This window comes from Rhinopithecus roxellana, chromosome 17 (genome assembly GCF_007565055.1).
Source record: "Rhinopithecus roxellana isolate Shanxi Qingling chromosome 17, ASM756505v1, whole genome shotgun sequence".
NCBI classification, from domain to species: Eukaryota; Metazoa; Chordata; class Mammalia; order Primates; family Cercopithecidae; genus Rhinopithecus; species Rhinopithecus roxellana.
In genome coordinates, this window is record NC_044565.1 from 21,724,905 (window position 1) to 21,748,744 (window position 23,840).

General features: G+C 39.5%; 2 protein-coding genes across 3 annotated transcripts in view; one reads left to right on the plus strand and one right to left on the minus strand.

Moving 5' to 3' along the window:
- Positions 1–221: 221 nt before the first annotated feature.
- Positions 222–5,289, minus strand: FBXO48 (F-box protein 48). Of its 2 annotated transcripts, none has more exons than XM_010380641.2 (3): positions 5,093–5,287; positions 2,736–3,077; positions 222–2,239 (listed from the first exon to the last, which is right to left on the minus strand). In XM_010380641.2, the coding sequence occupies exons 2-3, from the start codon at positions 3,039–3,041 to the stop codon at positions 2,078–2,080; spliced, it is 468 nt and encodes a 155-aa protein (XP_010378943.1). In that variant the 5' UTR covers positions 3,042–3,077; positions 5,093–5,287; the 3' UTR covers positions 222–2,077. The 2 variants fall into 2 exon arrangements, with proteins under 2 accessions (XP_010378943.1, XP_030776357.1); XM_030920497.1 differs by having other exon boundaries at positions 1,936–2,239; positions 2,736–2,898; positions 5,093–5,289.
- A 285-nt stretch (positions 5,290–5,574) lies between these two features.
- Positions 5,575–23,840, plus strand: part of APLF (aprataxin and PNKP like factor) — a gene marked incomplete at its 5' end in the record, with an annotated part of 107,225 nt that continues 88,959 nt past the window's right edge. The window contains 1 exon segment of the mRNA XM_030921404.1: positions 5,575–5,682. Within this exon segment, the coding sequence (XP_030777264.1) occupies positions 5,575–5,682 (108 nt within the window).

Sequence of the window (23,840 nt, forward strand, 5' to 3'; positions counted from 1 at the left end):
ATAAACAGATGATGGTGATAGATAGTAAGGGGGTTGGACAAAATAATCGACATCCATTACAAAAAAAAAACCAGCTAAAAATATATGTTTACATAAACTATTGTACACAGATGCTATCCAGCAAAATGCTTATAGCTTTAATTTTTCCCGTACTTTGAAAATTTCCAAGTGCTTTCTTATCTTTTATGAAATAAAATTAGTAGGATACCTTTCTTTCTTTCTTTTTTTTTTGAGATGAAGTTTCACTCTTGTTGCTCAGGTTGGAGTGCAATGGTGCGATCTCGGCTCACTGCAACCTCTGCCTCCCAGGTTCAAGCGATTCTCCTGCCTCAGCCTCCCAAGTAGCTGGGATTACAGGCGCCCACCACCACACCGGGCTAATATTTGTATATTTAGTAGAGACGGGGTTTCACCGTGTTGACTAGGCTGGTCTTGAACTTCTGACCTCGGGTGATCCACCCACCTTGGCCTCCCAAAGTGATTGGATATCAGGCGTGAGCCATGGCGCACAGCCCCTTTTTTTTGTTAAGAGTAAATGGGCAGAACAGAATGTTGTTGGGTCTAGAAATTATACTCTATAATCATCAGTGGAATTGGAGAGAAGACCTAGGAAGAGACAGGCCAGCAGTCTTCAAATATCAGGCAATCATAGAGAGGAAGGACTGAATCAGCCTGGTTCTAGAGGGTGGAAGTGGGACTAGAAGGCAAACATTACAGAGAGGTGGTCTTCAGTTCAAGCCTAGACTACAACTGGACTGTTCTGTGACATAACAGATAACGCTATTAGTAGAAGTACAGGATTTGAGCTTGGGCTGGCTGACTGACAGTGTTCCTATTGAGAAAATTACTGAATAGTCCTGGAAACTTGACTGCCTGATTTTCAAGGAATCTTCCAACTCTAAGAAGATAGTAGGAGACAATTAATTATCTACTGCTCTATTCAACATAGGGAATTTGCATATAATGGGGGCATCTTTCTAATATTTGCCTATTTGTTAAATATTACTTTTCTGGATTCTTATATTTAATGCTATAGAGAACAGTTTTTAAGAAGAAAACCCCACACTAACTAAAGCCTAACTAAAGCATTTTGTAGACACTTTTTACTATGGTGGTAACCACAGATTCAGAATAAACAATTTGTGATAGTGAGTAGTATATCATGTTTTATGAAAAAAGAGAAACAAAAGTTTTAAAAAATTAAAATAAAGATTCCTAAAAAGTTATACACTTTAACAAAGACAAGTGTTAAGGATTCTTTAGAATAATAGTTTTTAATATGGAGAAAACAAAAAGGAGCTGTAAGCCCTTTGTCTTGGTATCTAAGAATAGCACACTAGATGGTGCTATAAGGCTGTCAGAAAGAGAGTTTTACCAGGCTAGTGTGGCATTCTGATGGTAGTTAAGTGTTCTGGAAACTTTCCACATACTTTCAGCTCCTGAGAGCCATTCCAGGTTTATATAAAAGTAATGGGAATCTCAACTGGATAAGCTTTAGCCCTAGGATGACATTAACTTAAAACTAAACCACAGGCTTAACACATTTAAAATAGTTTCATTATTTGACATTTCAATCTGATTCCACTGAAATAGAAATGTTAAAGTCATTAAAATGCCAATGTATTAATTTAAATGTATTGCTATTAATTTCACTTAGCTAGTCTTCCCATAAGCCAAGTTATATCCAACACTTAATGAATCTTTAAGTCAGTCTCAAGTGGCTTCCTGAAATTTTGAATTATCATTAAGCTGAACATACAAATCACTCTTTCATTTAGTATTGCGAATATATTAACACAAATACACGAAACATTATATTTGGAAATCACTCTATCAGTATACTATTTCTTATAAAAATAACATTTCATGATTTTTCCACATTACAATAAAAGCAGAAAAATTTTACTAAAGTGCAAAACAAAAATAAAGCTTTACTTTTATATTTCCATTTCACTTTCTTTTAAAAAGGTGAACAACAACAAAATGAACGAATAAAGATATAGCTTTTGCAACCTAAGACTCATTTGAGTTTTAAATTTTCAAAGACCTGAGATTTGTTTGTGATTTTTTTTCCTCCTTATCTTTCCAGTTCTGCTTCTAGAATTTCTCCCCATGTATCTGCATCCATTGGGTACATGGTTTTTTCTGGTAGGCTAATGGGAGAACAAATGTTGCTGTATCTGCCACTTAGCCATTCGTGTTTCACTTTACTCTTCTGGTAATTCCTCAGCAGTATTACCTGAAAGAGGTAAATCACCGTTAAAAAAGACTGTAGTTGGTGGTTGGTTAGTGAATGTGTTTAAAGCAAGAGAAACAGATTGACAGGGCTGAAAAAAAGAGTAAGTATTTACATTGATATACACATATTTTAATAAATGTATGTGTCTGTGTACGTGTGTGTATGTATATGTGTATTTATACAGAGTGCGCCATACAGTTTACTGGGGGTTTGGGATATGGTGAAGTGAAAAGAAGGAGCTAATTCCCTTCTGGTTAATAGAGGAAAATTCCCGAATTTAGAATTTAAGAAATGCAAAAGGATAAATGAAAGATAGTGTGGAAACAGTGTGGTTAGCAGGAAAAGGCTAATAACTTTAACTCATTTCCAAAAGTCAACACAGTTTATGTTATTCTGCATATGCAATTCTGTCTCCTCCAAGCATAAGTTACAACTGACTCAAACCTGCTATCCTAACACTGTCAACCACACCGCAGATCGCAAAGATTAAACTTACCCTCCAGGAATAACCACTTTCTAGATCATCATCTATTTCTCTTCGGCACACAGCTCTTACAGTCATGCAGTGAGGTTTCCATAAAGAGTCACTGTTTCTTATTGCGTAATTCCAGCTCCTGCATGTCAATGAAGCCCTGCACAAACTCCGAATGTCCAGCTGACTGAAAATTTTAAAAGTGAGTTCTTGAGGCAGCAGTTCAACAAAGTTGTTTTCACTCTCATTTTTTTCCTTCTCAGCATCCACAGAGTTCGCTTCTGTGTGAGAAACTCTTGGATTACTGTTTCTCTTGGAGTTTTTATGCATAGCTTAATGTTTTAGTAAACTATCCTCATATGTAACCTAAAAGGCAAGATTTAAACATGCTCAGTCTCCAAATAGGAGTAGAAATCCTACTTTGAGTCAGATGCTTTTTGGGTATAATTTAAGAACTCTTTCTTGACTTTTGGTTCTCAGTCTGTAAAATGGACCAATGCTGCCCCTTTCCTGAAAGTTCTTGCAAGGATTAACAGGGATAGTGTGTAAAACATCTAGTCTTGCTACATCTGAATTGCACATGGGAGGTACCTCAACATATTAGCTTCACTCTCACCCAGGCTGGAGTGCAGCTGTGTCATCATAGCTCACTGCAGCCTCAAACTCCAGCCTCAAGTGATTCTCTCGACTCAGCATCCCCCCATTTTTTTTAAACAAACAGAAAACCAAAAACTGTTTTTTGGAGAAATGGTTTTTGCTATGTTGCCCAGGCTGGTCTCGAACTCTTGTCCTCAACCAATCCTTCTGCCTCAGCCTCCCAGAGTGCTAGGATGACAGGTAGGAGCCACCACACCCGGTACTTTCATACCTTTGAAAATATGTATGAGTCAATCCTATTAAACTCCTGAATACTTGTTGTATATAGGAACTGATGCCTCATCATTAATTTGTAATTTGTGACTTAATCATTAACTAGATGGACTTCTAGTTGTATAAGAATTTTATCTACTTGTATCTAATGGGTAGGTAGGTGCTTACATTTGACACAAATACTATCTGAAATGGACAAGAAGATGAGATCTGGACTATGAAACAAAGTCTTAAATATTCAACTCAGTCATAAGAGTGGTGTTTTAAGAAATGGCCCCTTGAAGCTATCCTATATGCATAGTTAATTATGAGCTAAGGATAACAGTCACTGAAGACATCAAGCAACAGTGAGTGAAAACTGTAAACAATGCTGAGAACTCAGCTAGGTATAGTATGTGACTATTTGAAGCCCAGATATAAAGTCAGTTTCAGCTAATTTACCTAAGGTGAATGGTGTAGGCTTCCCAAATCAGTTGAAAGCATGACTGGGTAGATCACCACCCTTGAGTTACTTTTGTATATAAAGACAGCTTGTATTCACTTAAAATCAGTTTATTCCATTTTGCACTTCCTTTTATAATGGGGGTTGGATGTGCAAGAGGAGGGGTTTGAGATACAGCTAAATACTTCTTTTAACTCAGCTGAACACAAATCTCTTTTCTAGATGAGCTACTCAGCTATGTTTCTGGACTTGACAAGACCACGGTGGTTCCCATTCATGATCCAGATTAGCTGTGGTGGCTGGAACTGTAGTCTGTGTTCAACAGAGGTCGTCTTCTTGAGGGTTTGGGGAAGTAAGAAAGCAAACTGGTAAAAACGAGTGAGTCAAGAGCAAGTTTTTGCCATGCACCTTGGCCCCTTCCACCACCAATACAAACCAAAGCTAAACCACAAGGTTCTTGAAAAGAATCTCACATTAGGAAAACGTTACAGTGTATTTAAACGTTACTGTGTGTTTATCCACTTCTCCCAGGATCTTACTGGGAGAATAAAATGCCTCCCCTTGTGGAATTCCTGCAACGGGAATGAAGGTTTTTGAATTTCACAGCAGGGTATGCCTTCGCGAGGTTCTAAAATCCCACTAGGAATCTTTCTTCTACGTCCAGGTTCGCCTGGATGCCTGGAAACGACCCCTCTTCTGCCCTTTCTCCTTTATGAACCGAGTTTTGCTGAATTCTCTCTCAAGTGAGGTAAAAGCTCGTCTCCCTTTCAACTATCACTTGGAGGGATAGATTGGCGGCAGCGCAGAAGGAGGGGCGGGGAGCCCCACTCCGCCCACATCCCGCGGGTCAGGGCTAATCACCCCGCGTCCCATCTGAGCCACCCTCCTTGTGTCCCGCGCGGGTTGCAGCTGCTGGAACCCAAGAACACGGAGCACTGACAACTGACAACAACAACCGTCAGCGCTGTCACTGCGGCTCCAGGCCGCGGAGGGAAGGCTGAGCTTGCGTCAGGGCCGCGTCCCCGGGAGCGTAGACACCTAAGCCAACCGGAATGGAAGATCCTCCTACCTACTGGGCCGCGGTGGCTTCTCCTCCCGCGATTTAAATCCTCCGGAATTCGAATCTTTCCCCATAGCTCTTCTCTTCCCGCCCACCTGAGCCTCACCCTGCTGGCTCGGAACTCGCGCAGGCGCCGAGAGGGGCGCGCAGTGCCTTTAGGGATTGGTAGTTTTTTCCAGGGCGTCTGAGCTCGGGAAAGGAAGTGAAGAAAGGCGCCAGGACTACAAGGCCCGGCGTCCTCCAAGATGGGAGGGAGGTGAAAAGGGTGGTGGGGAATAAGCCGGGGTTTTTAAACAATAATTTTGAGGCGGCGTGACTGGGGAATCCCCGAATGCGTCATCAGTAGGCGTGGAGGTACGGGACTGCGCTGGGGCCGGGCTCTGACAGGACCGGCGCAGGCGTGTGGAACCTTTGCGGCCCTCTCCAGGTCAAGTGCTGGGCTTGCCCCGCGGAAACAGCGGAGGGGCCAGTCTCCTGGCGAAGGGGCCTAATCCTTGCCCGCCGTGTCCTGGGGCTTCGAGCTGCAGCCGCGGGACGGCGGTCCCCGGGTGGCCCTGGCGCCCGGGGAGACTGTGATCGGCCGCGGGCCGCTGCTGGGAGTAAGTGTGGGCGGGGGCTCGGCGGACCCCGAGAGCCGTGGAGGTCCGCTTTGGCTCCTGAAGACCGGCCCTAGTCCTAGTCCTATTCCCCACCGCGCTGGTCCGCCGGTCTGGATTTTATAAGTTTGGGGCCGCAGGTTTTTCAGTTACCTTTAAGCAATTCACAAGCATTTCTTTATGTTGCTTTAAAAACACTGACTGTATTACCATTATTATCTTATCCAGGGGTTGGCAAACTAGAGTCTGGGGGCCAAATCCAGCCTATGTTTGTATGGCCCCGTGAACTAAGAATGATTCTTAAATTCTAAAATGTAAAATGTAAACAAAAAACCCACCAATTTTTCCGAGAGAATATTACTGCAAGGGTTGAGGGTATTGTGGCTTGTCCTGTAAAGCCTACAGTATTTACGGTAGTCTCTGGCCCTTTACAGAAAAGTTTGCCAAATCGTGATATTATGCCTTCTAGGCTAATTTCTTTTAAGCTTTGGTCTCCTTTGCAGAGCTGTGTGGACCTTATTTATTTATTTGTATTATTTATTATTTCCAGTAAAATGAGTAGCTAATCCTTAATAAGGAATGTGTATAGCGTTCCAGTCATTGGTCTAAGGAGACATTACCTATACCACCATCTTTAACTGTCAGGTATTTTTATTATCCTCATTGTTCAGATGAGAAAATTGAGCCATACATACGTTATTTAAAGTCCATGCATAAGCTTTTGGACACATAATGCCACAAAACTAAATATTCTCTACCTTCTTTGGGAGGTTTAGGAATGAGAACATTTGCATATTGCATTCCAGAATTCTATAGAGCTCTTCTTAAGTACATCTAGTTTTTTATTTTTTTCTTTAACATTCAACATTTCTTGTTTAGTGCTCACTGTGTAGAACATTTTGCAGATTCTAGCACTGTGGGGCATACAAAGATGAATGGAACATGGGTCCCTGCCCTCTAGGAGTTTTCTCTTGGGACTGGGGAGACACCTGTGTCAGTGAGCTAACACCAAGGAGTAAGGAGTGTTTACTGTTATCCTGGTTAACTTCCAGAGTCTAAATGGAACCATTGGTACTTGCCTTAGGTCCCTTCTGGGAGCAGGGAAAGGAGTGGTAGTTTAAGGTTGTGTTATGGAAATTGGTCCTAAAGGGGTGTGTGTGTGTGTGGTGTGTGTTGTGTACATACACGTGTGCATGTAGTACGGTTATTGAGAAAGTAGATTCATTGCTGTTCTTTTTTTTAACTGGACAAGTGATTATTTAAATGTTTAACATCATTTCAATTTTTTTTTTCGTCGTTTATTAGCCTATACAAACACTGGAAGGAACTGTCTGGAGGCTTTATTTTTCTGTTTTTCTTTTAAATTCGTAGGTTAGAAACTTAGAGTATGTGTTTCATCTAGTAATCATATGTCTGATGACTAATGAGTTTTGACTTGCTTAAGAAATTGTCACCAGTAGAGTACCTGGGTCTGGTTAAAAGATGGATAAATTTTAGGGCTGTGTTTTATAAACTTGGCAACAGATTGCAGACCCTTTCATTATTTGTAGCTTGTTCTTTGTGTTGTCGACTTGCTAATGTGAGATGAGCCTATTTGGTATCTGTTTTTTAAAATGGTAGGGAGTGAAAGCTGGGCAATTATCTGGTTAAGATCTTGCTTTTCCTTTTAAAGTAACATTCAGGGATGAGATTCTATTGCCAAGGTTGGCAGGTATCAGAAGTGATTATGAATGACATCCTAAGTGAGTTAAAGGAAAAATTTGGAGAACAAACAAATCACCTTGTAGTTTCTTCGATTTTGGAGCTGACAGATGCACTCGATTCTTCTCTGCAGTGGTTAAAACACAATATAAGGGCTCCTGTTTCCAACAACAGAAATTCCAGTGAGACTTATTTTTGTATTGTGAGAGAGTGAAGACTGAGTTCTAAGTGGAAAACTCAGTAAGTTCATTGTAAATTGGTATACATTGGAAACGATTAATATAAATAAGGATGATTTTGAACTTTCTTAATTGGGCACATTTTTCTGAGACAAGCTTCACAAACCTTCATGGCCACACAAACATAAAAGTTTATAATCCCACTGTGTAAAATAGTCTTGGTAGTAAAACAGTTTGAGAATGAGAATATTTTTGTATTTTTTCGGTGGTAGGAAAACACAGAGAAACCTGTCACAAACAAAGGACAATGAAATTTAATCTTTCTTGTGCCCTTTGCTTTCACGTGAGTCATCAGAGAACCCCAGCTCTTTGTTTACTAGATTTTGATTCTGCTGCATGATTGGCATCAGTTAGATGGTTTTACAGCAGGATTTATCTTCAGAGAACTTAAGTTAAAACAGCCAATCCAAAAGATTACATATTGTGTGATTCTATTTATATAACATTATTGAAATTGCAGATTGCGACATTTCAAAAATAGAGAACAGATTAGTGGTTGCCAAAGGTTAAAAAATTAGGCAGGAGGGCAGAAGGGAATGGATATGGCTATAAAATAGCAACATGAGGGATATTTGTGGTGATAGAAATATGCTTTGTCTGGACTGTGTCAGTATCAATATCTTAGGTTGATGTATTGTACTGTAGTTTTGTAAGATGTTACCATTGGGGGAAACTGGATAAATAGTACAAGAGATATTTCTATGTTATATCTTTCAACTACATGTGAATCTACCATTATCTTAAGAAATTTTATTTAAAAGGGTTTTATAGACCAACATGTCAAGCACTGTTAGGCCAAAGTATTTGCTTTATGATTTTTAATTCAAGCTGTTACACTCTTAAATGAAATCTACTATTTTTGATTTCAGATTTTTCTTCTTTTGTTTTGACAGCAGGGATTATGAGACACATTTCCTTATGATCGATTTCCCTTCTAGGGATATCTAGTGAGACTTTCTCAATGTAGATGTAATTAAATTGGCTGCTTTGATTAAAAAGAGAAGAGTCCCCAGTTGGGGGAACAGGGAAGGTCGTAGGCTTCAGTATAGACTCTTCAGGTGGCATCAGTTCACCACTTCTAAGAATGTTGTAAATGTTCTACAAAGTTTACACAAAGTAACCATCCCCTGACCTGACAGCTCTATACTTGAACTGCTTATTGTAGAATCCTCCTGGCTGTCCTGGAATGCTGTTCCTACCTGCTCCAACATAGGTGTCTTCCCTGATACTTCTTTATTTCTAGATTTGCCCTTCCCTCATTTTATTATTTAGCCTACAACCAGTACCTAGCACATAGTAGGCCTTCAACACATGATTTCTTCTTCCTTCCATTTCTGCATCTCAGCCTCTCATTCACTCTACCCTCAAAAAGAGCCTATTTGTGACTTAGATATGAAAAAGGGTTATCATTCAGTTTTGAAGTGAATTTAAATATAGTAAAGATGCAGTCCTACCAACTGCTGAATCTTAAGGAGTAACATTCACAATGAATTAAGTTTTAACATTTTTCCTATTTTGTTGATTGATAATTCGCTAAATTCAGGAAATAGTTAATAAATAAATATTATGGTTGGATGGGAGGGAGTATAGGAGAAATAATGATGAATGAGAAACAAGTCCTTGCTCTCAAGAAACTTACAGTTTTGTAGGTTTGAGAGACAAATAAACAAGTATTAATAACTAAACAAGGTTACAACCTCACACGGGGACTGGAGCCAGGCTGACACTTGGAGTGAGCGAAATGGGAGGGAAGAAGAAGACAACATAGGGACAGTGATAAATGACAACAGTTCTGCCTCAGTGTTGGGAAGGCCACAAGGAGAGGGTCTCTGTGCAATCCCTGCTACTTTCCCCTATTCCCACTTGGTAACAGCGTGATATTGTTTTTTTAAGAATAGTAAGAAATTTGAATTTTTAGATATAATCCTTGATTTTTAAAAGGTCACATTTTATTAAAAGTTATGTTTAAATACCATGAGTCTGTTGATGAAGAGTTAAATTCTATAAAATTTTTCCAGAGATTTATTCGGAGCCAAATATGAGTGACCATGGCCCGTGACACAGCCCTCAGGAGGTCCTGAGAACATGTTCCCAAGGTGGTCAGGGTACAGCTTGGTTTTTATATATTTTAGGGAGGCATGAGACATCAATCAAATACATTTAAGAAATACATTGGTTTGGTTCAGAAAGGTGGGCCAACCCAAAGCAGGGGCTTCCAGGCTATAGGTAAATTTAAACATATTCTGGTTGACAATTGGTTAAGTTTATCTGAAGACCTGAGATCAAAGGAAATGTGCAGGTTAAGATAAAGGCTTATGGAGACCAAGTTTTATTGTGCAGAGCTCTCAGATCGCAGACTTTAGAGATAGCAGGTTGCAAAATGTTGCTTATCAGACAGGAAAGGGTTCCTGGCTCTTAATTGATTATCTCCTGGAACTGGAAAGGAAGGAAGAGAAACAAGGGGGAAAAGGGGATTCCCTGTAGAATGTGGATTTTTTCCCACAAGAGACTTTGCAGGGCAATTCCAAGATATGGCAAAGAAATATATTTTAGGGTAAAACATTTTGATTTTCTTCCTTGTTATGCCTGAGTCAGACTGGAAAGTAAGTCACGTTATACAGGGTTAAATAAAACTCATCTGATGAGAATTTATAGTTTGTAGGGCATGACTTCCCAGACCCCTTAGAAAGGAATTTGGGCAAGATTTAAAAAAAAAAAAAAAAAAAATCAGAGCTTAGTCCTCAAGCTAGACAGAATGATGTCACAGGGTACAGAGAAGTATAAGAAGGAACCTGAAGTTAAGAGGTGGGATCAGGGAAAGAAAGCTTCATGAACTTGGTAGCATGTTGAGTTTGACTGTGGTATGTTGGGACAGTTAGAATTTTGGTAGGTAAAGAGTGGGTGGTGTAAGGAAGGGCTTGTGTGGTTTAAGGCTCTAAGATATGGCGTGTTGGATAATTGGGTAAGTGTTGACCAGGCTTGTGGGATGATCATATTATGTCAATGATCCCATTTAACTTTTACAAACATTGTTTTTTAATATATTAGTTTTTAAAGTAGACTTTATTTTATGGAGCAGTTTTAGGTTCACAGCAAAACTGAGTGGAAAGTACAGAGAGTTCCCATATACTCTCTGCCCTCTTACATGTACAGCTTCCCCCACCATCAACATTCTGCACAGTGTGGTATATTTGTTGCAATTGATGAATCCACATTGACATGTCATTATCACCCAAAGTTCATAGTTTACACTGGGGTTAACTCTTGGTATTGCACATCCTGTGGGTTTTGACAAATGTATAATGCCATGTATCTACCATTGCAGTATAACACAGAATTGTTCCACTGCCCTAAAATTTTCTGTGCTCTGCCTGTTCATCCCCCAGAGGCTCCCTGGGATCCTGGAAACTACTGGACTCTTTTACTTTCTCCATAGTTTTGCCTTTTTCAGAATGTCATAGAGTTCTAGTCATATAGTACATAACTTTTTCAGGTTTCACTTAGTAATATGTATTTAAGGTTCCTCCAAGTCTTTTCATGGCTTGATAGCTCATTTCTTTTTAGTGATGAATAATATTCCATTGTCGGTTTATCCATTCACCTACTAAAGGTCATCTTGGTTGCTTTCAAGTTTTAGTGGTCGTGGATAATACAACTACAAACATTTGGGTGCAGATTTTTGTGTGGACATAGGTTTTCAGCTCATTTAGGTAAATACTAAGGAGCACAGTTGCTGGATTGGATAGTAAAGTTGTATAGTAATAGTATGTTTAGTGTTGTAAGAAACTGCCAAACTGTCTTCCAGAGCGGCTGTACTATTTGCATTCCCACCAGCAATGAATGACAGTTCTTGTCGCTGGACATCCTTATCAACATTTGGTGTTATCAGTGTTTTAAATTTTGATCATTCTAATAGATGTGAGATAAATAACTTTTCATATATATATTCTGAGTGGACAAAAATACAACAGTCAACACAGATGACTTCTGTGTCATCGAATATGTGGTGATTTCCCCCTACCAATGAGCAAGCAGTCACTTTTGCAGCAGACATCAACTGGGTGTCCTCTAATTCAATTTAATTCTGACACCATCTATCTGGAGATAGCATCAGCTCCCACAGGTTGAGGGCTCAGTTCCCAAGATTTCCCCCCACTTCTAATGCCAATTACAAGCCCCAAGTTGTTTTACCTGTGCTTCTGAACCACTGGCTGTAAACTGGGGATCCCATGGCCCTTTCCTTGGGCTCTATTAATTTGCTAGAGCAGCTCCTAGAACTGGTTTGTTATAAAGGATATGACAAACGATACAGATGAGGAGATGTGTAGGGTAAGCTATGGAAAGGGGTACTGAGCTTCCATGCCCTCAACAAGTGTGTCACCCTCCAGAAACCTCTACATGTTCACCTGTTTGGAAGCTTTCCTAACCCTGTCCCCTTTGGGTTTTTATGGAGTCATCATTATTTAGTCTTGATTGATTAAACCGTTGGCCATTAGTGATCAGCTAACCCTTCAGCACCTCTCATCTCCCTAGAGGAGGCTGGGACTTGGGGCTGAAAGTCCCAATTCTCTAATCATACCTTGGTCTTTCCAATGACTGGCTCCCACTCTGAAGCTATCTAGGGGCTGCTAGCTGTCACCTAACTCAGTATACAAAAAGACATCACTGGGGAGATTCTGAGGATTTTAGTGGTTATGCCAGGCAACAGGGACAAAGACTATATTTTACAATTAAATATATCTTCCCCTGAATTAATGCCTTCAAATTTTCATCCCCCATTTACTACTTATCATGAATATGCTATCTTCTCACATGTCTTCATACTTTTGTGTGAGTTCCTTTCTTTGGTAATTTGATTCTGTAGGTAGTGTCTGGGTATATGTATTTTTTTGAGATGGAGTTTTTTTCTCGTTGCCCAGGCTGGAGTTCAATAGTGTGATCTTGGCTCAGCACAACCTCCGCCTTCTGGGTTCAAGAGATTCTCCTGCCTCAGCCTCCCAAGTAGCTGGGATTACAGGCATGTGCCACCATGTCCGGCTGATTTTGTATTTTTAGTAGAGACAGGGTTTCTCCATGTTGATCAGGCTGGTCTCGAACTCCTGACCTTAGGTGATCTCCCCAGCCTCCCAAAGTGCTAAGATTACATGCGTGAGCCTCTGCTCCCAGGTGGGTATCTGTATTTTTAAAAGCTCTGAAGATGATTCTACTGCAAAGCCAGAGTTAAAAACCACTTCTAGACACACTAAGTAGAGTACTTGGCACAGAATGGGTCTTTAAGAAATGTCTGCTGAACCGAACTGAATAAGCAAAATAGCTACTTAGACACATTAATTTTCCAAAGTCCCAAGTGGTGCTTTAAACCCACTTTTATCTTCTTAAGCTCTCTTTATGTCTTTATTTACTGCGTTGCCTCTGTCATCATCTATTAATGATGAGGATGATGTTCTCACACTTGTGCAGCATTCACTGTGTAAGCAGCATTGCAAGCCAAACAGGTAGGATGAGTTGAAATTTCAGTGACATCTTGATAGTCAGCACAATTTCGTCATATTGGCTAACAATTCAGCAGCCTTGAATTCGAGCTTAAAAAGCATTGGATTTACTTTTTAAAATCTAAATGATCCATATTAATCAGTATTGTGAATTAGACAGGTGTTTGTGAGGTTGCCTGATAACCTACCATTTATACCATTATTCATATGGGAAAGCATATTCACAAGTTCCAAAGAACATTTCACATCAAATATATTAACCTTTTAAAGAGAACTTGATTTCTGAATTGAAGTGTGTATGGAGAGTCTCTGGACAAAATCAAGTCTATTTCTTCATACTTGCCCCTTTTTAACATCAGGAAGTTGGACTTTGATACATTCCAGATGCAATAATGTTAAACATCTTGTATCAACTACTTTTGCTCTATTGAGGAATAAGACTGACCTCTCATCAAATATTATGGCAGAGTCTCAGCATAGATGACTGAGCTCTGGAATGCATGCTTGACTTGGCACTGGGAAGATCACTAGATAAGAAAATTTTATGATTTGTAGACTTCTTTATAGTAACCAGTCTGGATTCAGTTTGAGTCTTTATATATATATGCTTTTTTTTTTTTTTTTTTTTTAGGTTTGTGCATTTCACCATAATACTGGCTCAAATCCTATACTAGATGACTTTCTGTTTTTCTCTACCATGAAAATTTGAATTTGTCTTTTTTTGTCTGTTGTTGATACAGAAACTAGATAATCTTTTGGGAAAGTACTGTAAATTGTGAAGTATTGTGTAATTTTTTTTTATGTATTATGCTCTTCCTCAATTTTGCAAGATTATATAGTCAGTGTAGAAAATGTAGGACTTTCGGCTGTAATCCCAGCACTTTGGGAGGCCGAGGCGGGCGGATCACCTGAGGTCAGGAGTTCGAGACCAGCCTGATCAGCATGATGAAAGCCCATCTCTACTAAAAATACAGAGATTAGCTGGGTGTGGTGGTTCACGCCTGTAATCCCAGCTACTTGGGAGGAGGAGGCAGGAAAATCGTTTGAACCTGGGAGGCAGAGGTTGCAGTGAGCTGAGATTGTGCCATTACACTCCAGCCTGGGCAGCAGAGTGAGACTAAAAAAAAAAAAAAAAAAAAGTAGGAATTTCACCAAAATCAAGTAAGCAGGAAGACAAAATAAGCACTTCGAAGTCAATTACCAAGCGATAAACACTGTAAACATTCAATGTAGTTCTTTCATATATTGAATCTCTGTACATAGGTATATATATTTTACTCAGTATATGTATTGTGCAATAGTTACCAATGATTTTTCATTAATATTATAACATAAATTTTGTTATTAATATTCTAAATAGTATTTTCAGTGCAACCTTCCAGTGGCTTACTGTCACACTTAAAACCCAAAGTCCTAATGGGTATGAGGTTTCCTTTTGGAGTGATGAATACATCCTGGAAATAGAAGTGATGGTTGCACAATTTTATGAATACAGTTAACCCTGAACAACATGGGTTTTGAACTGCATAGGTCCACTTCTATGCAGATTCAACAAATATATTGGAAAAGTTTTTGGAGATTTGTGACAATTTGAAAAAACTCACAAATCTGTATTTAAAAAACATTGAAAAATTAAGAAGATATGTAATGAATAAATAAAATATATGTAGGTAGTAGTCTAGCTTGTCATTTACTACCATAAAATATATTCAAATATATTGTAAAAAGGTAAAATTTATCAAAACATACACACACAAACAGAGTGTACATAGTGCCATTTGCAGTTGAGAGAAATGTAGACAAATGTAAAGCATAAAATTCACTGTAGTACATACTGTACTTCTGTAATAATTTCTAACCACTTCTTGTTGCTGTTTTGGTGAGCTTTACTGTTGCAGGTATCTGCTTACAACAACATGTGATGTGAATCATCTCAGCATAAGCAGTTCAACTCTCCAGTAAATTGTGTATCATAATAAAAATAGATCTCAGCTGGGTGTGGTGGTTCATGGGTGTAATCCTAGCACTTTGGGAGGCTGAAGGACTCCCAAAGGACTGTTTGAGCCTGGAGTTCAAGATCAGCCTGGACAACATAATGGGATTCCATCTCTACAAAAAGTAAATTAAAAAAAAAAATTAGCTGAGCATGGTGGTGCATGCCTGTAATCCCAGCTACTTGGAGGCTTAGATGGGAACCCTCACTTGAGCCTGCGAGATTGAGGCAGCAGTGAGCCATGATTGCACCATTATACTCCAGCCTGAGTGACAGAGTGAGACCCTGTCTGTATTAGTCTGTTCTCACACTGCTAATAAAGACATACCCAAAACTGGGTAATTTGTAAAAGAAAGAAGCTTAATTGACTCACAGTTCCATATGGCTGAGGAGGCCTCATAATCTTGGCGGAAGGCGAATGGGGAGCAAAGTCAAACGTCTTACATGGCATCAGGCAAGAGAGCTTGTGCAGGGGTGAGACTTATTTACTACCCTGAGAACAGTATGGGAGAAACTACCCCCTGATTCAGTTATCTCCACCTAGTCCTACCCTTGACATGTGGGATTATTACAGTACAAGGTGTGATTTGGGTGGGGACACAGCCAAACTATACTATATCAATGTCTTTAGAAAAAAAAAGGGGGGGATCTCTCATGAGTCTTATATTTTTCTGTTGTGTTTACTGCAATATCGTAAACCTTGATTAACACACCATGGGACCATGGGACCTATATGAAATACCACTACTGATGCTAGAAGTTCTCCCAAAAAGCAGAGAAAAATAATGGCAGAAAAAAAAAAAAGCAGAGAAAAATTAAGTTGAATTCCTTGATACATACAATAGATTAAGGTCTGCAGCTGTGTTGCCTGCCATTTCAAAATAAACGAATACAGTATATGGATGATTGTAAAAAAAAAGAAAAGGAAATTCATGAAGCTTTCACTGCAGCTATGCCAGCAGGTGGGAAAACCTTGCACTTTTTGTAAAACACCTTTTAATCTTGTACTGAAAATGCAATTTTTATGTGGATACAGGCTTGCTATAAGAAAAACATACCTATAGACTCTAATATGATTCAAGAAAAAGCAAAGTCATTATATGACAACTTAAAGCAAAAGGAGGGTAAAAGATCTAAAGCTGGAGAATTTAATGCCAGCAAAGAATGGTTTAATAATTTTAAAAAGATGTTTGGCTTTTAAAATGTCAAGGTAACAGAAAATGCAGTTTCTGCTGCCCAGGCAGCAGCAGATGTATTCCCAGATGTCATTAAGATAATCATTGAGGAGAAAGGATGTCTGTCTGAACAGGTTTTTTAATGTGGATCAAAGTGCCCTACTCTGGGGAAAAAAAAAAAAAAATGCCGCAAAGGACAGTTATTAGTAAGGAAGAGAAGTGAGCACTGGGATTTAAGGCAGGAAAGGATAGGCAGTTCTACTGTTTTGTGCTAATGCAGTTGGGTTTATGATTAGTACTGCCCTTATCTACAAAGGTGCTAACCCCTGAGCCTTGGAGGGAAAGGATAACCACCAGCTGCCATTCTTTTGGTTGTACAAAGAGAAAGTCTAGGCATGAAAATCCTTTTTCTGAATTGGTTCTATCAATGCTTTGTCTTTGAAGTCAGGAAGTACCTTGCCAGTAAGAGACTGCCTTTTAGAATTCTTTTGAACAATGCCTCTGGCCACTGAGAGCCCCATGAGTTCAGTAACGAAGGTGCTGAAGTGGTCTACTTTCCCCCAAACACAGCATCTCTAATTCAGCCACTAGATGAGGGAGTCATAAGGGCTTTTAAGGCTCATTATACACAGTACTCTATGGAAATGATTGTCAGGGTTATGGAAGAGAACCTCCCTAGAGAGAACATCACGAGTCCAGAAGGATTACACCATTGAAGATACCATTGTTGTTACAGAAAAAGTCATGAAAGCCATCAAGCCTGAAGCAGTGAATTCTTGCTGAAGAAAACTGTCCAGGTGATGTGCATGACTTCACAGGGTTTACGACAAAGTCAAGTCAAATAAATTATGAAAGAGATTGTGGATATGGCCAAAAAGTCGGGGGTGAAGGATTTCAAGGTATAGATATTGGAGAAATTCAAGAGCTAATAAACACTAATTAACAGAAGACAACTTGATGGAGACAAATGCTTCTGAACCAGTGCCAGAAATGAGGAAGACGATGTAGTAAAGGCAGCAGTGCCAGTAAACAAACCGACACTAAACACTCTGGCAGAAGGGTTATGTTTATTCAACACTGCTTTTCTTTTACAACATGGACCTTTCTATGATACAGACCCTGAAACTAAACAAATGGTAGAATAGGATTGGAAATGTATAAAAACTTCATTTTTTTTAAAGAAATGGAAAGCAAAAAAGTTAGGCAAGTAATCATGTATTTTCATAAAGTTACACCAAGTTTGTCTGCCTCTTCTTTTTCTTTTTTTTTTTTTTTTTTTTGAGATGGAGTCTCGCTCTGTCGCCCAGGCTGGAGTGCAGTGGCCGGATCTCAGCTCACTGCAAGCTCCGCCTCCCAGGTTCACGCTATTCTCCTACCTCAGCCTCCTGAGTAGCTGGGACTACAGGTGCCCGAGTAGCTGGGACTACAGGTGCCTGCCACCTCGCCCGGCTAGTTTTTTGTATTTTTTAGTAGAGACGGTTTCACCGTGTTAAGCCAGGATGGTCTTGATCTCCTGACCTCGTGATCTACCCGTCTCGGCCTCCCAAAGTGCTGGGATTACAGGCTTGAGCCACTGCGCCCGACCCCGTATGTCTGCCTTTCTTGCCTTCCCTTCTACCTCCTTTACCTTTTACACCTTTGCCACCCTGAGACAGCATGAGCAGCTCCTCCTATTCCTCCTCCTCAGCCTACTCAAGGTGAAGACAATGAAGATGAAGACCTGTATGATGATCCACTTCCACTTAATGAATAGTACATATATTTTCTGTTCCTTATGATTTTCTTAAAACATTCTCTTTTCTCTAGCTTACTTTATTATAAGAATACACTGTAAAATACATATAACATGCAAAATATGTGTTAAGCAATTATTTATAATTGATTAAGGCTTCCAGTCAACAGTAGGCTATTGGTAGTTAAGTTTTGGGGGAGTCAAGGTTGGTTCCCCTAAGCCCCATATTGTTTTAAGTTAAAGTATCCTGTAAGTTTATTGAATTTGTTTATCAGTTTTAAGAGTTCTTTTGGTGGAGTCTGTAGGTTTTTCTAGATGTGAGATCATGTTATCTACAAGCAGGGACAATTCAGCTTCCTCCTTTCCATTTAGATGCTCTTTTTTTGTTTTCTTTCTTTCTTTTTTTTTTTTTTTGAGATAGAGTGCTGGAGTGCAGTGGCATGATCTTGGCTCACTGCAACCTCCATCTCCTGGTTTCAAGCAGTTCTCTGCCTCAGCCTCCTGAGTAGCTGGGATTACAGGCACCCACCACCATGCCCAGCCAATTTTTGTATTTTTAGTAGAGATGGGGTTTCACTATCTTGACCAAGCTGGTCTTGAACTCCTGACCTTGTGACTCACCCGCCTTGGCCTCCCAAAGTGCTGGGATTACAGGTGTGAGCCACCATGCCCGGCTGATTTTTTTTTTCTTACTTAATTGCTCTGGCTAGGACTAGTAGTACTATATTTAATAAGAGTGGTAATAGTGGGGCATCCTTAGCTTGTTCCAATTCTTAGAAGAAAAGGTTTCATCTTTTCCCTTTTCCATATGATGTTAGCTGTGGGTTTGTCATATATACCCTTTATTGTGTTGAGGTATGTTTCTTCTGTACCTGATTTGTTGAGTGTTTATCATGAAGGGGTGTTGAATTATATCAAATACTTTTTCTGAATCTCTTGAGATCATATGGTTTTTGTCCTTAATTCTGTTGCTGTGTTATATCACATTTATTGATTTGTGTATGTTTGAACCATCATTGCATCCCTGGGATAAATTTCACTTGATCATGCTGTATAATCTTTTTAATGTGTTCTTGGATTCAGTTTGCTAGTATTTTTTTTTTGAGGATTTTTGAATCTATATGTTCATCAGGGATGTTGGCTTGTAATTTTCTTTTTTGTGTGTTTGTGTGTCCTTGTCTGGTTTTGGTTTCAGGGTAATACTGGCGTTATGTAATGAACTTGTAATAGTTCCTTTCCCTTTAATTTTTTGGAATAGGTTGAGAAGAATTGGTGTTAGTCTTTTTTAAAAATTTGGTAGAATTCAGCGTGAAGCCATGTAGTAACTCCTTTAAGTATTTCTTGTAGGGCTTGTTGAGTGGTGATGGAATTCCCTTTATTTTGCTTGTTTGGGAAAACTTCATTTCTAAAGGATAGCTTTACTGGGTATCCTACATCCTGGCTGGCAGTTTTGTTTTTTTTTTTTTCCCCTTTCAGCACTAAATATATCATCCCATTTTCTCAGCCTGTTAAAGTTTCTGCTGAGAAATCTGCTGTTAGTCTAATGGGCATTCCCTTTTATGTGACTTGATGATTTTTTCTTGTTGTTTGTAGAATTTTCTCATTGTCTTTGACTTTTGAAAATTTGACTATAAGTGCCTTGGAGAGGACCTTTTTGGACTGAATTTATTTGAGAACTTCTGTGCTTCCTGCATCTGGATGTCCTTCTGTCTCTCAAGACTTGGGAGGTTTTCAGCTATTATTTCATTAAGTAGGTTTTCTATGCCTTTTCCATATTTTCTTTTCCTGGAATTCTCATAATGTGAATATTTGTTCGCTTAATGGTGTCCCATAAGTTCAATCGGTTTTCTTCATTCTTTTAAATACTTTTTTCTTTGGTTTGGGTTATTTCAGAAGACTTAATCTTTAAGTTCAGAAGTTCTTCTGCTTGATATAGTCTGGTGAAGGCTTGATTTTATTTTTTCTTATTCTCTGAATTCCTCAGCTGTAAGATTTCTGTTTGGTTCTTTTTTATGATGTTTCTCTCTGTTGACTTTCTCATTTAGATAATGAATTATTGGGTTATCTACATTGTCTTCTATCTCGTTGACTTTCTTAAGGTTATTTTGAATTCTTTTTCTGGCATTTTATAAATTTCTTTTTTTTTGTGGAGTCTGCTGTTGGAGAATTAATGTGTTCCTTTGAAGGTGTCATGTTTTTTTTCATGTTTCTCGTGTCCCTATATTGATATCTGCTCATCTGGTAGAATAGTTGCCTCTTCTAATTTGTTGGAGTAGCTTTCACAGGGAAAGACCTATTCCTTTAGATGGGTCTTATGGTGTCTGATGGGTAGAGTGCATTGGCTTCGGTTCTGAGTGAGCACAGTAGTATGGTCTCTGTGCAGTTTCCTCAGCTGTAACCCATATTAGTAACGTTTGCAAGTTCCTCAATGGCCTAGGCTGTGGAAGTATGCGGTGGTGGTGGTGGTATGACTTTGCCAGAGATGGGCTCGCCAGGCTGGTTGTTGGGCCAGGGGTATGCATGTACACATAGTCAGCTGGCTTGGAGATTGGGTCACTGAGGGCAGGTCTACTAGGCTACTTCTCAGGCTGTGGGTGCTGGTGTGCAGCTGGTTGGTCAGCTCAGGGACTGGCTCTCTGGGCTGTTTATCAGACTTAGGGTGCAGACATGTTGTGGTTTGGCTGCTCAGGGTCTGGCTCACTGAGGAAAGAGCCACCAGGCTGTTTATCCAGCTAGGGCTGCAGGGGTGGGGCAGTTTGGCTGGTTTGTGGAGTATGTCCGCCTAGGGTGGTTCCACCAGACTGTGTCCTGAGTTGGGGGTATGGACACCCAATGATTAGGTCAGTTTGGTGGCATGCCCCCTGGGGGTGGACTGCTGTTTCTCTGGCTGGGATGTGAGCTCACAACTGGTTTGGCTAGCTTGGGGAAGGGCGTACCAGGGGTGGGCTGCTATGCTGTTTCTGCAGCTGGGGGCACAGGCATGTGGTGGTTTGGCCAGCCTGGGCTTGGCTTCCCCATTATGCAGTACCAGAGTCATGACTGTCCCTGGGCCCAGGCTCTCAGTAACCGGAGTCATTGCATTGCAGTCCTTCATGTGGTCTTTATGGAATGATGGTAGAGCCTCAAAGCTAGAGAGACACAGTGGCTACTGGCCCCCAGAGCAGGACACCCTCCAGCAGTGGCTCTGGTTTCAAGAAGGTGCTAATGCTGTAGCAGCTTAGGTTATGCAAGGGTGAGGAGTGCATAACATGAGCTCCTACTGTGGAGTAATGTAGCTTTGTAAATTCCAGGTAGCTCTCCAAACAGCTCAAGGCTTGTAAGGACTGTGGGATTCTCCTGCAGTAAGGACTGCAAGTTTCTGTGGTTGGGGCCCTGTGCTTACCATTACCCTGTAAGAAGTCCCTCCTGGCTCCCAGCCAGTGTCACTGGGGAGATGGGACAGCAGAGGCAGGGTGCATTGCACCTCTTTTCATCCGGCTTTTGTGCTCCACGGGGATCTTGCCACTCCCTTGCTGCACTTCAGCGCTCTCCCTCAGACACTCCAGTTGAATTGTAGTTGTTAATTCTGTGTTTGGGTCCCTTTTTGGGGGGCAAGGGCATGCATCGGGCACCTCTAGTCAGCCATTTTTCTGATTTTATTCATACAAGATAATTTTTATAAAATTAAAGTATAAAGTATCATATAATTATCTTAACCTTTCCTGTGTAATATAGTTTATACTGAAAAACAATTTGTACTATAATATACATCCTGTGTACTATATTTGTACTATAATAATATCCTGTGTAATATAGTTTATACTAAAAAACAATTTGTAATATAGTTTATACTGAAAAACGAACTATTTTCTGTTCTTATATTTACAGGAACCAAGTTACATGAGAACCTTGAATTAATATGATATATTATAACTGTCTATGATGTTCAGAAACTTGTCTAGAAAAACATTTTACAAAAAATTAACTTGTGTTGTCTATATTGTATATAGACAAAAAATGAAATGAAAGGTACCACCCTATTCTATTTCAAGATCCAGTAGCTTTTCTGCTTTTACCGTATTCAGGGTTGTTTCTTTAGTTTTTAGAATTTTGAGAATTGCAGTCAAACAAAGAGATCACAGACTTTGATTCAAAATAGCTAAGTATTTCTGCTCGTCACATCATAAGATAATTTCCATTTTGTTTGACTTCAAAAAATACATATTTGGTAACAAACAGATCATAAACAGTTCTTTTATGTTTTCATGTGTTTATCTTTTCTTCTGGTATAATCTTCATATCTTAAAACTAGAGAAGGGGCCTGTATGTATATTATAGTGGATGAAGTATTCTATTAATATTTAAAACCAGAAAGTCAAATATAAAGGATCCTCATGGTATCACTACAAAAGTGATGTAAGAATAGACAGACCTGTTCACATTCAAGAAACAATATTAAGAATTCAGTTTAGGGCTGGGCACGGTGGACTCACACCTGTAATCCCAGCACTTTGGGAGGCCGAGGTGGGTGGATCATTCAAGGTCAGGAGTTCGAGACCAGCCTGACCAACATGTTGAAACCCTGTCTCTACTAAATGTAAAAAAAAAATTTGCCAGGCATGGTGGTGCATGCATGTAATTCCAGCTACCTGGGAGACTGAGGCAGGAGAATCGCTTGAACTGGGGAGACGGAGTTTACAGTGAGCTTAGATTGTGCCATTGCACTCCAACCTGGGCAACAGAGTGAAGCTTAGTCTGAAAAAAAAAAAATAAAAAGAAGGCAGTTTAAGACCAGGCACAGTGACTCATGCCTGTAATTCCAGCACCTTGAGAGGCCCAGGTGGGCAGATCACTTGGAGCCAGGAGTTTGAGACCAGCCTGGCCAAAATGGGAAAGTCCCATCCCTAAAAAAAAATAAATATAACAATGGTTAGAGGAATGTGTATTAATCATAGTTGCTTTTGACTACAAGTAACAGAAATTTGACAAACAGCAATTTAATCAAATAAGGCATTGATTTTTCTTCTGTAATGTGCGTGTGTGTGTGTGTGTGTGCACGCGCACATTTTTTTCTTTCTCCTGAACACAGTTGAAAGTACATACATGCATTATGGCAGTTCATCACTAAATATGTCAACATGTGTCACCTAAGAATGAGGACATTTCTATATAGCTATATTCTGTTATTATATTCTAGAAATGTGTAACTGTGCCATAAATTTTAATGTTCCATACTCAGTTTTGTACATCGTTTTCAATAATGTGCTTTTTGCATTTTTTAAAAAAAATCATGATCCAGTTAAATTTTTTTGTATTTAATCTAGAATGGTTTTCTTGCCTTTTGTCTTTAATGACATCAGTGCTTCTGTGGGTCCAGGCCAATTATTCCTAGAGTGTCCCACAATTTTTGTTTGACTGTTTGTTTGCACATAATTTGATTCACATTAAACATTTTTGGTGAAAATATTAAGTAGGTGATGTTTATTCAGAGTACCGCATTAGGAAGCACATCTATCAGTTTGTCCTGTTGTGGTGATATGGTAAGTGTAATCACCTTGATAAGGTGGTATCTGCCGGATTTCACAGTTAATCTGCCATTTCCTTTGTCAGTAATCTGTGGAGTGATACTGAGACTTCATGAGTATTTTTTCCCAACAAACCTTTTAATTGTTAGGAAATAAACATCCTTTTATCCTTTCCTAACTTAATTTTTACATTGATAGTTTAAAAATAGTGATTTTTTTGGTTCTACCATTTTTTTCTACTTTAGCTGGCATTCTTTTATAAAGAAAAGCATCTCTCCCAGCCTTACCCTCTGATAATACTCGAATACAGCACATTGAATCAAAA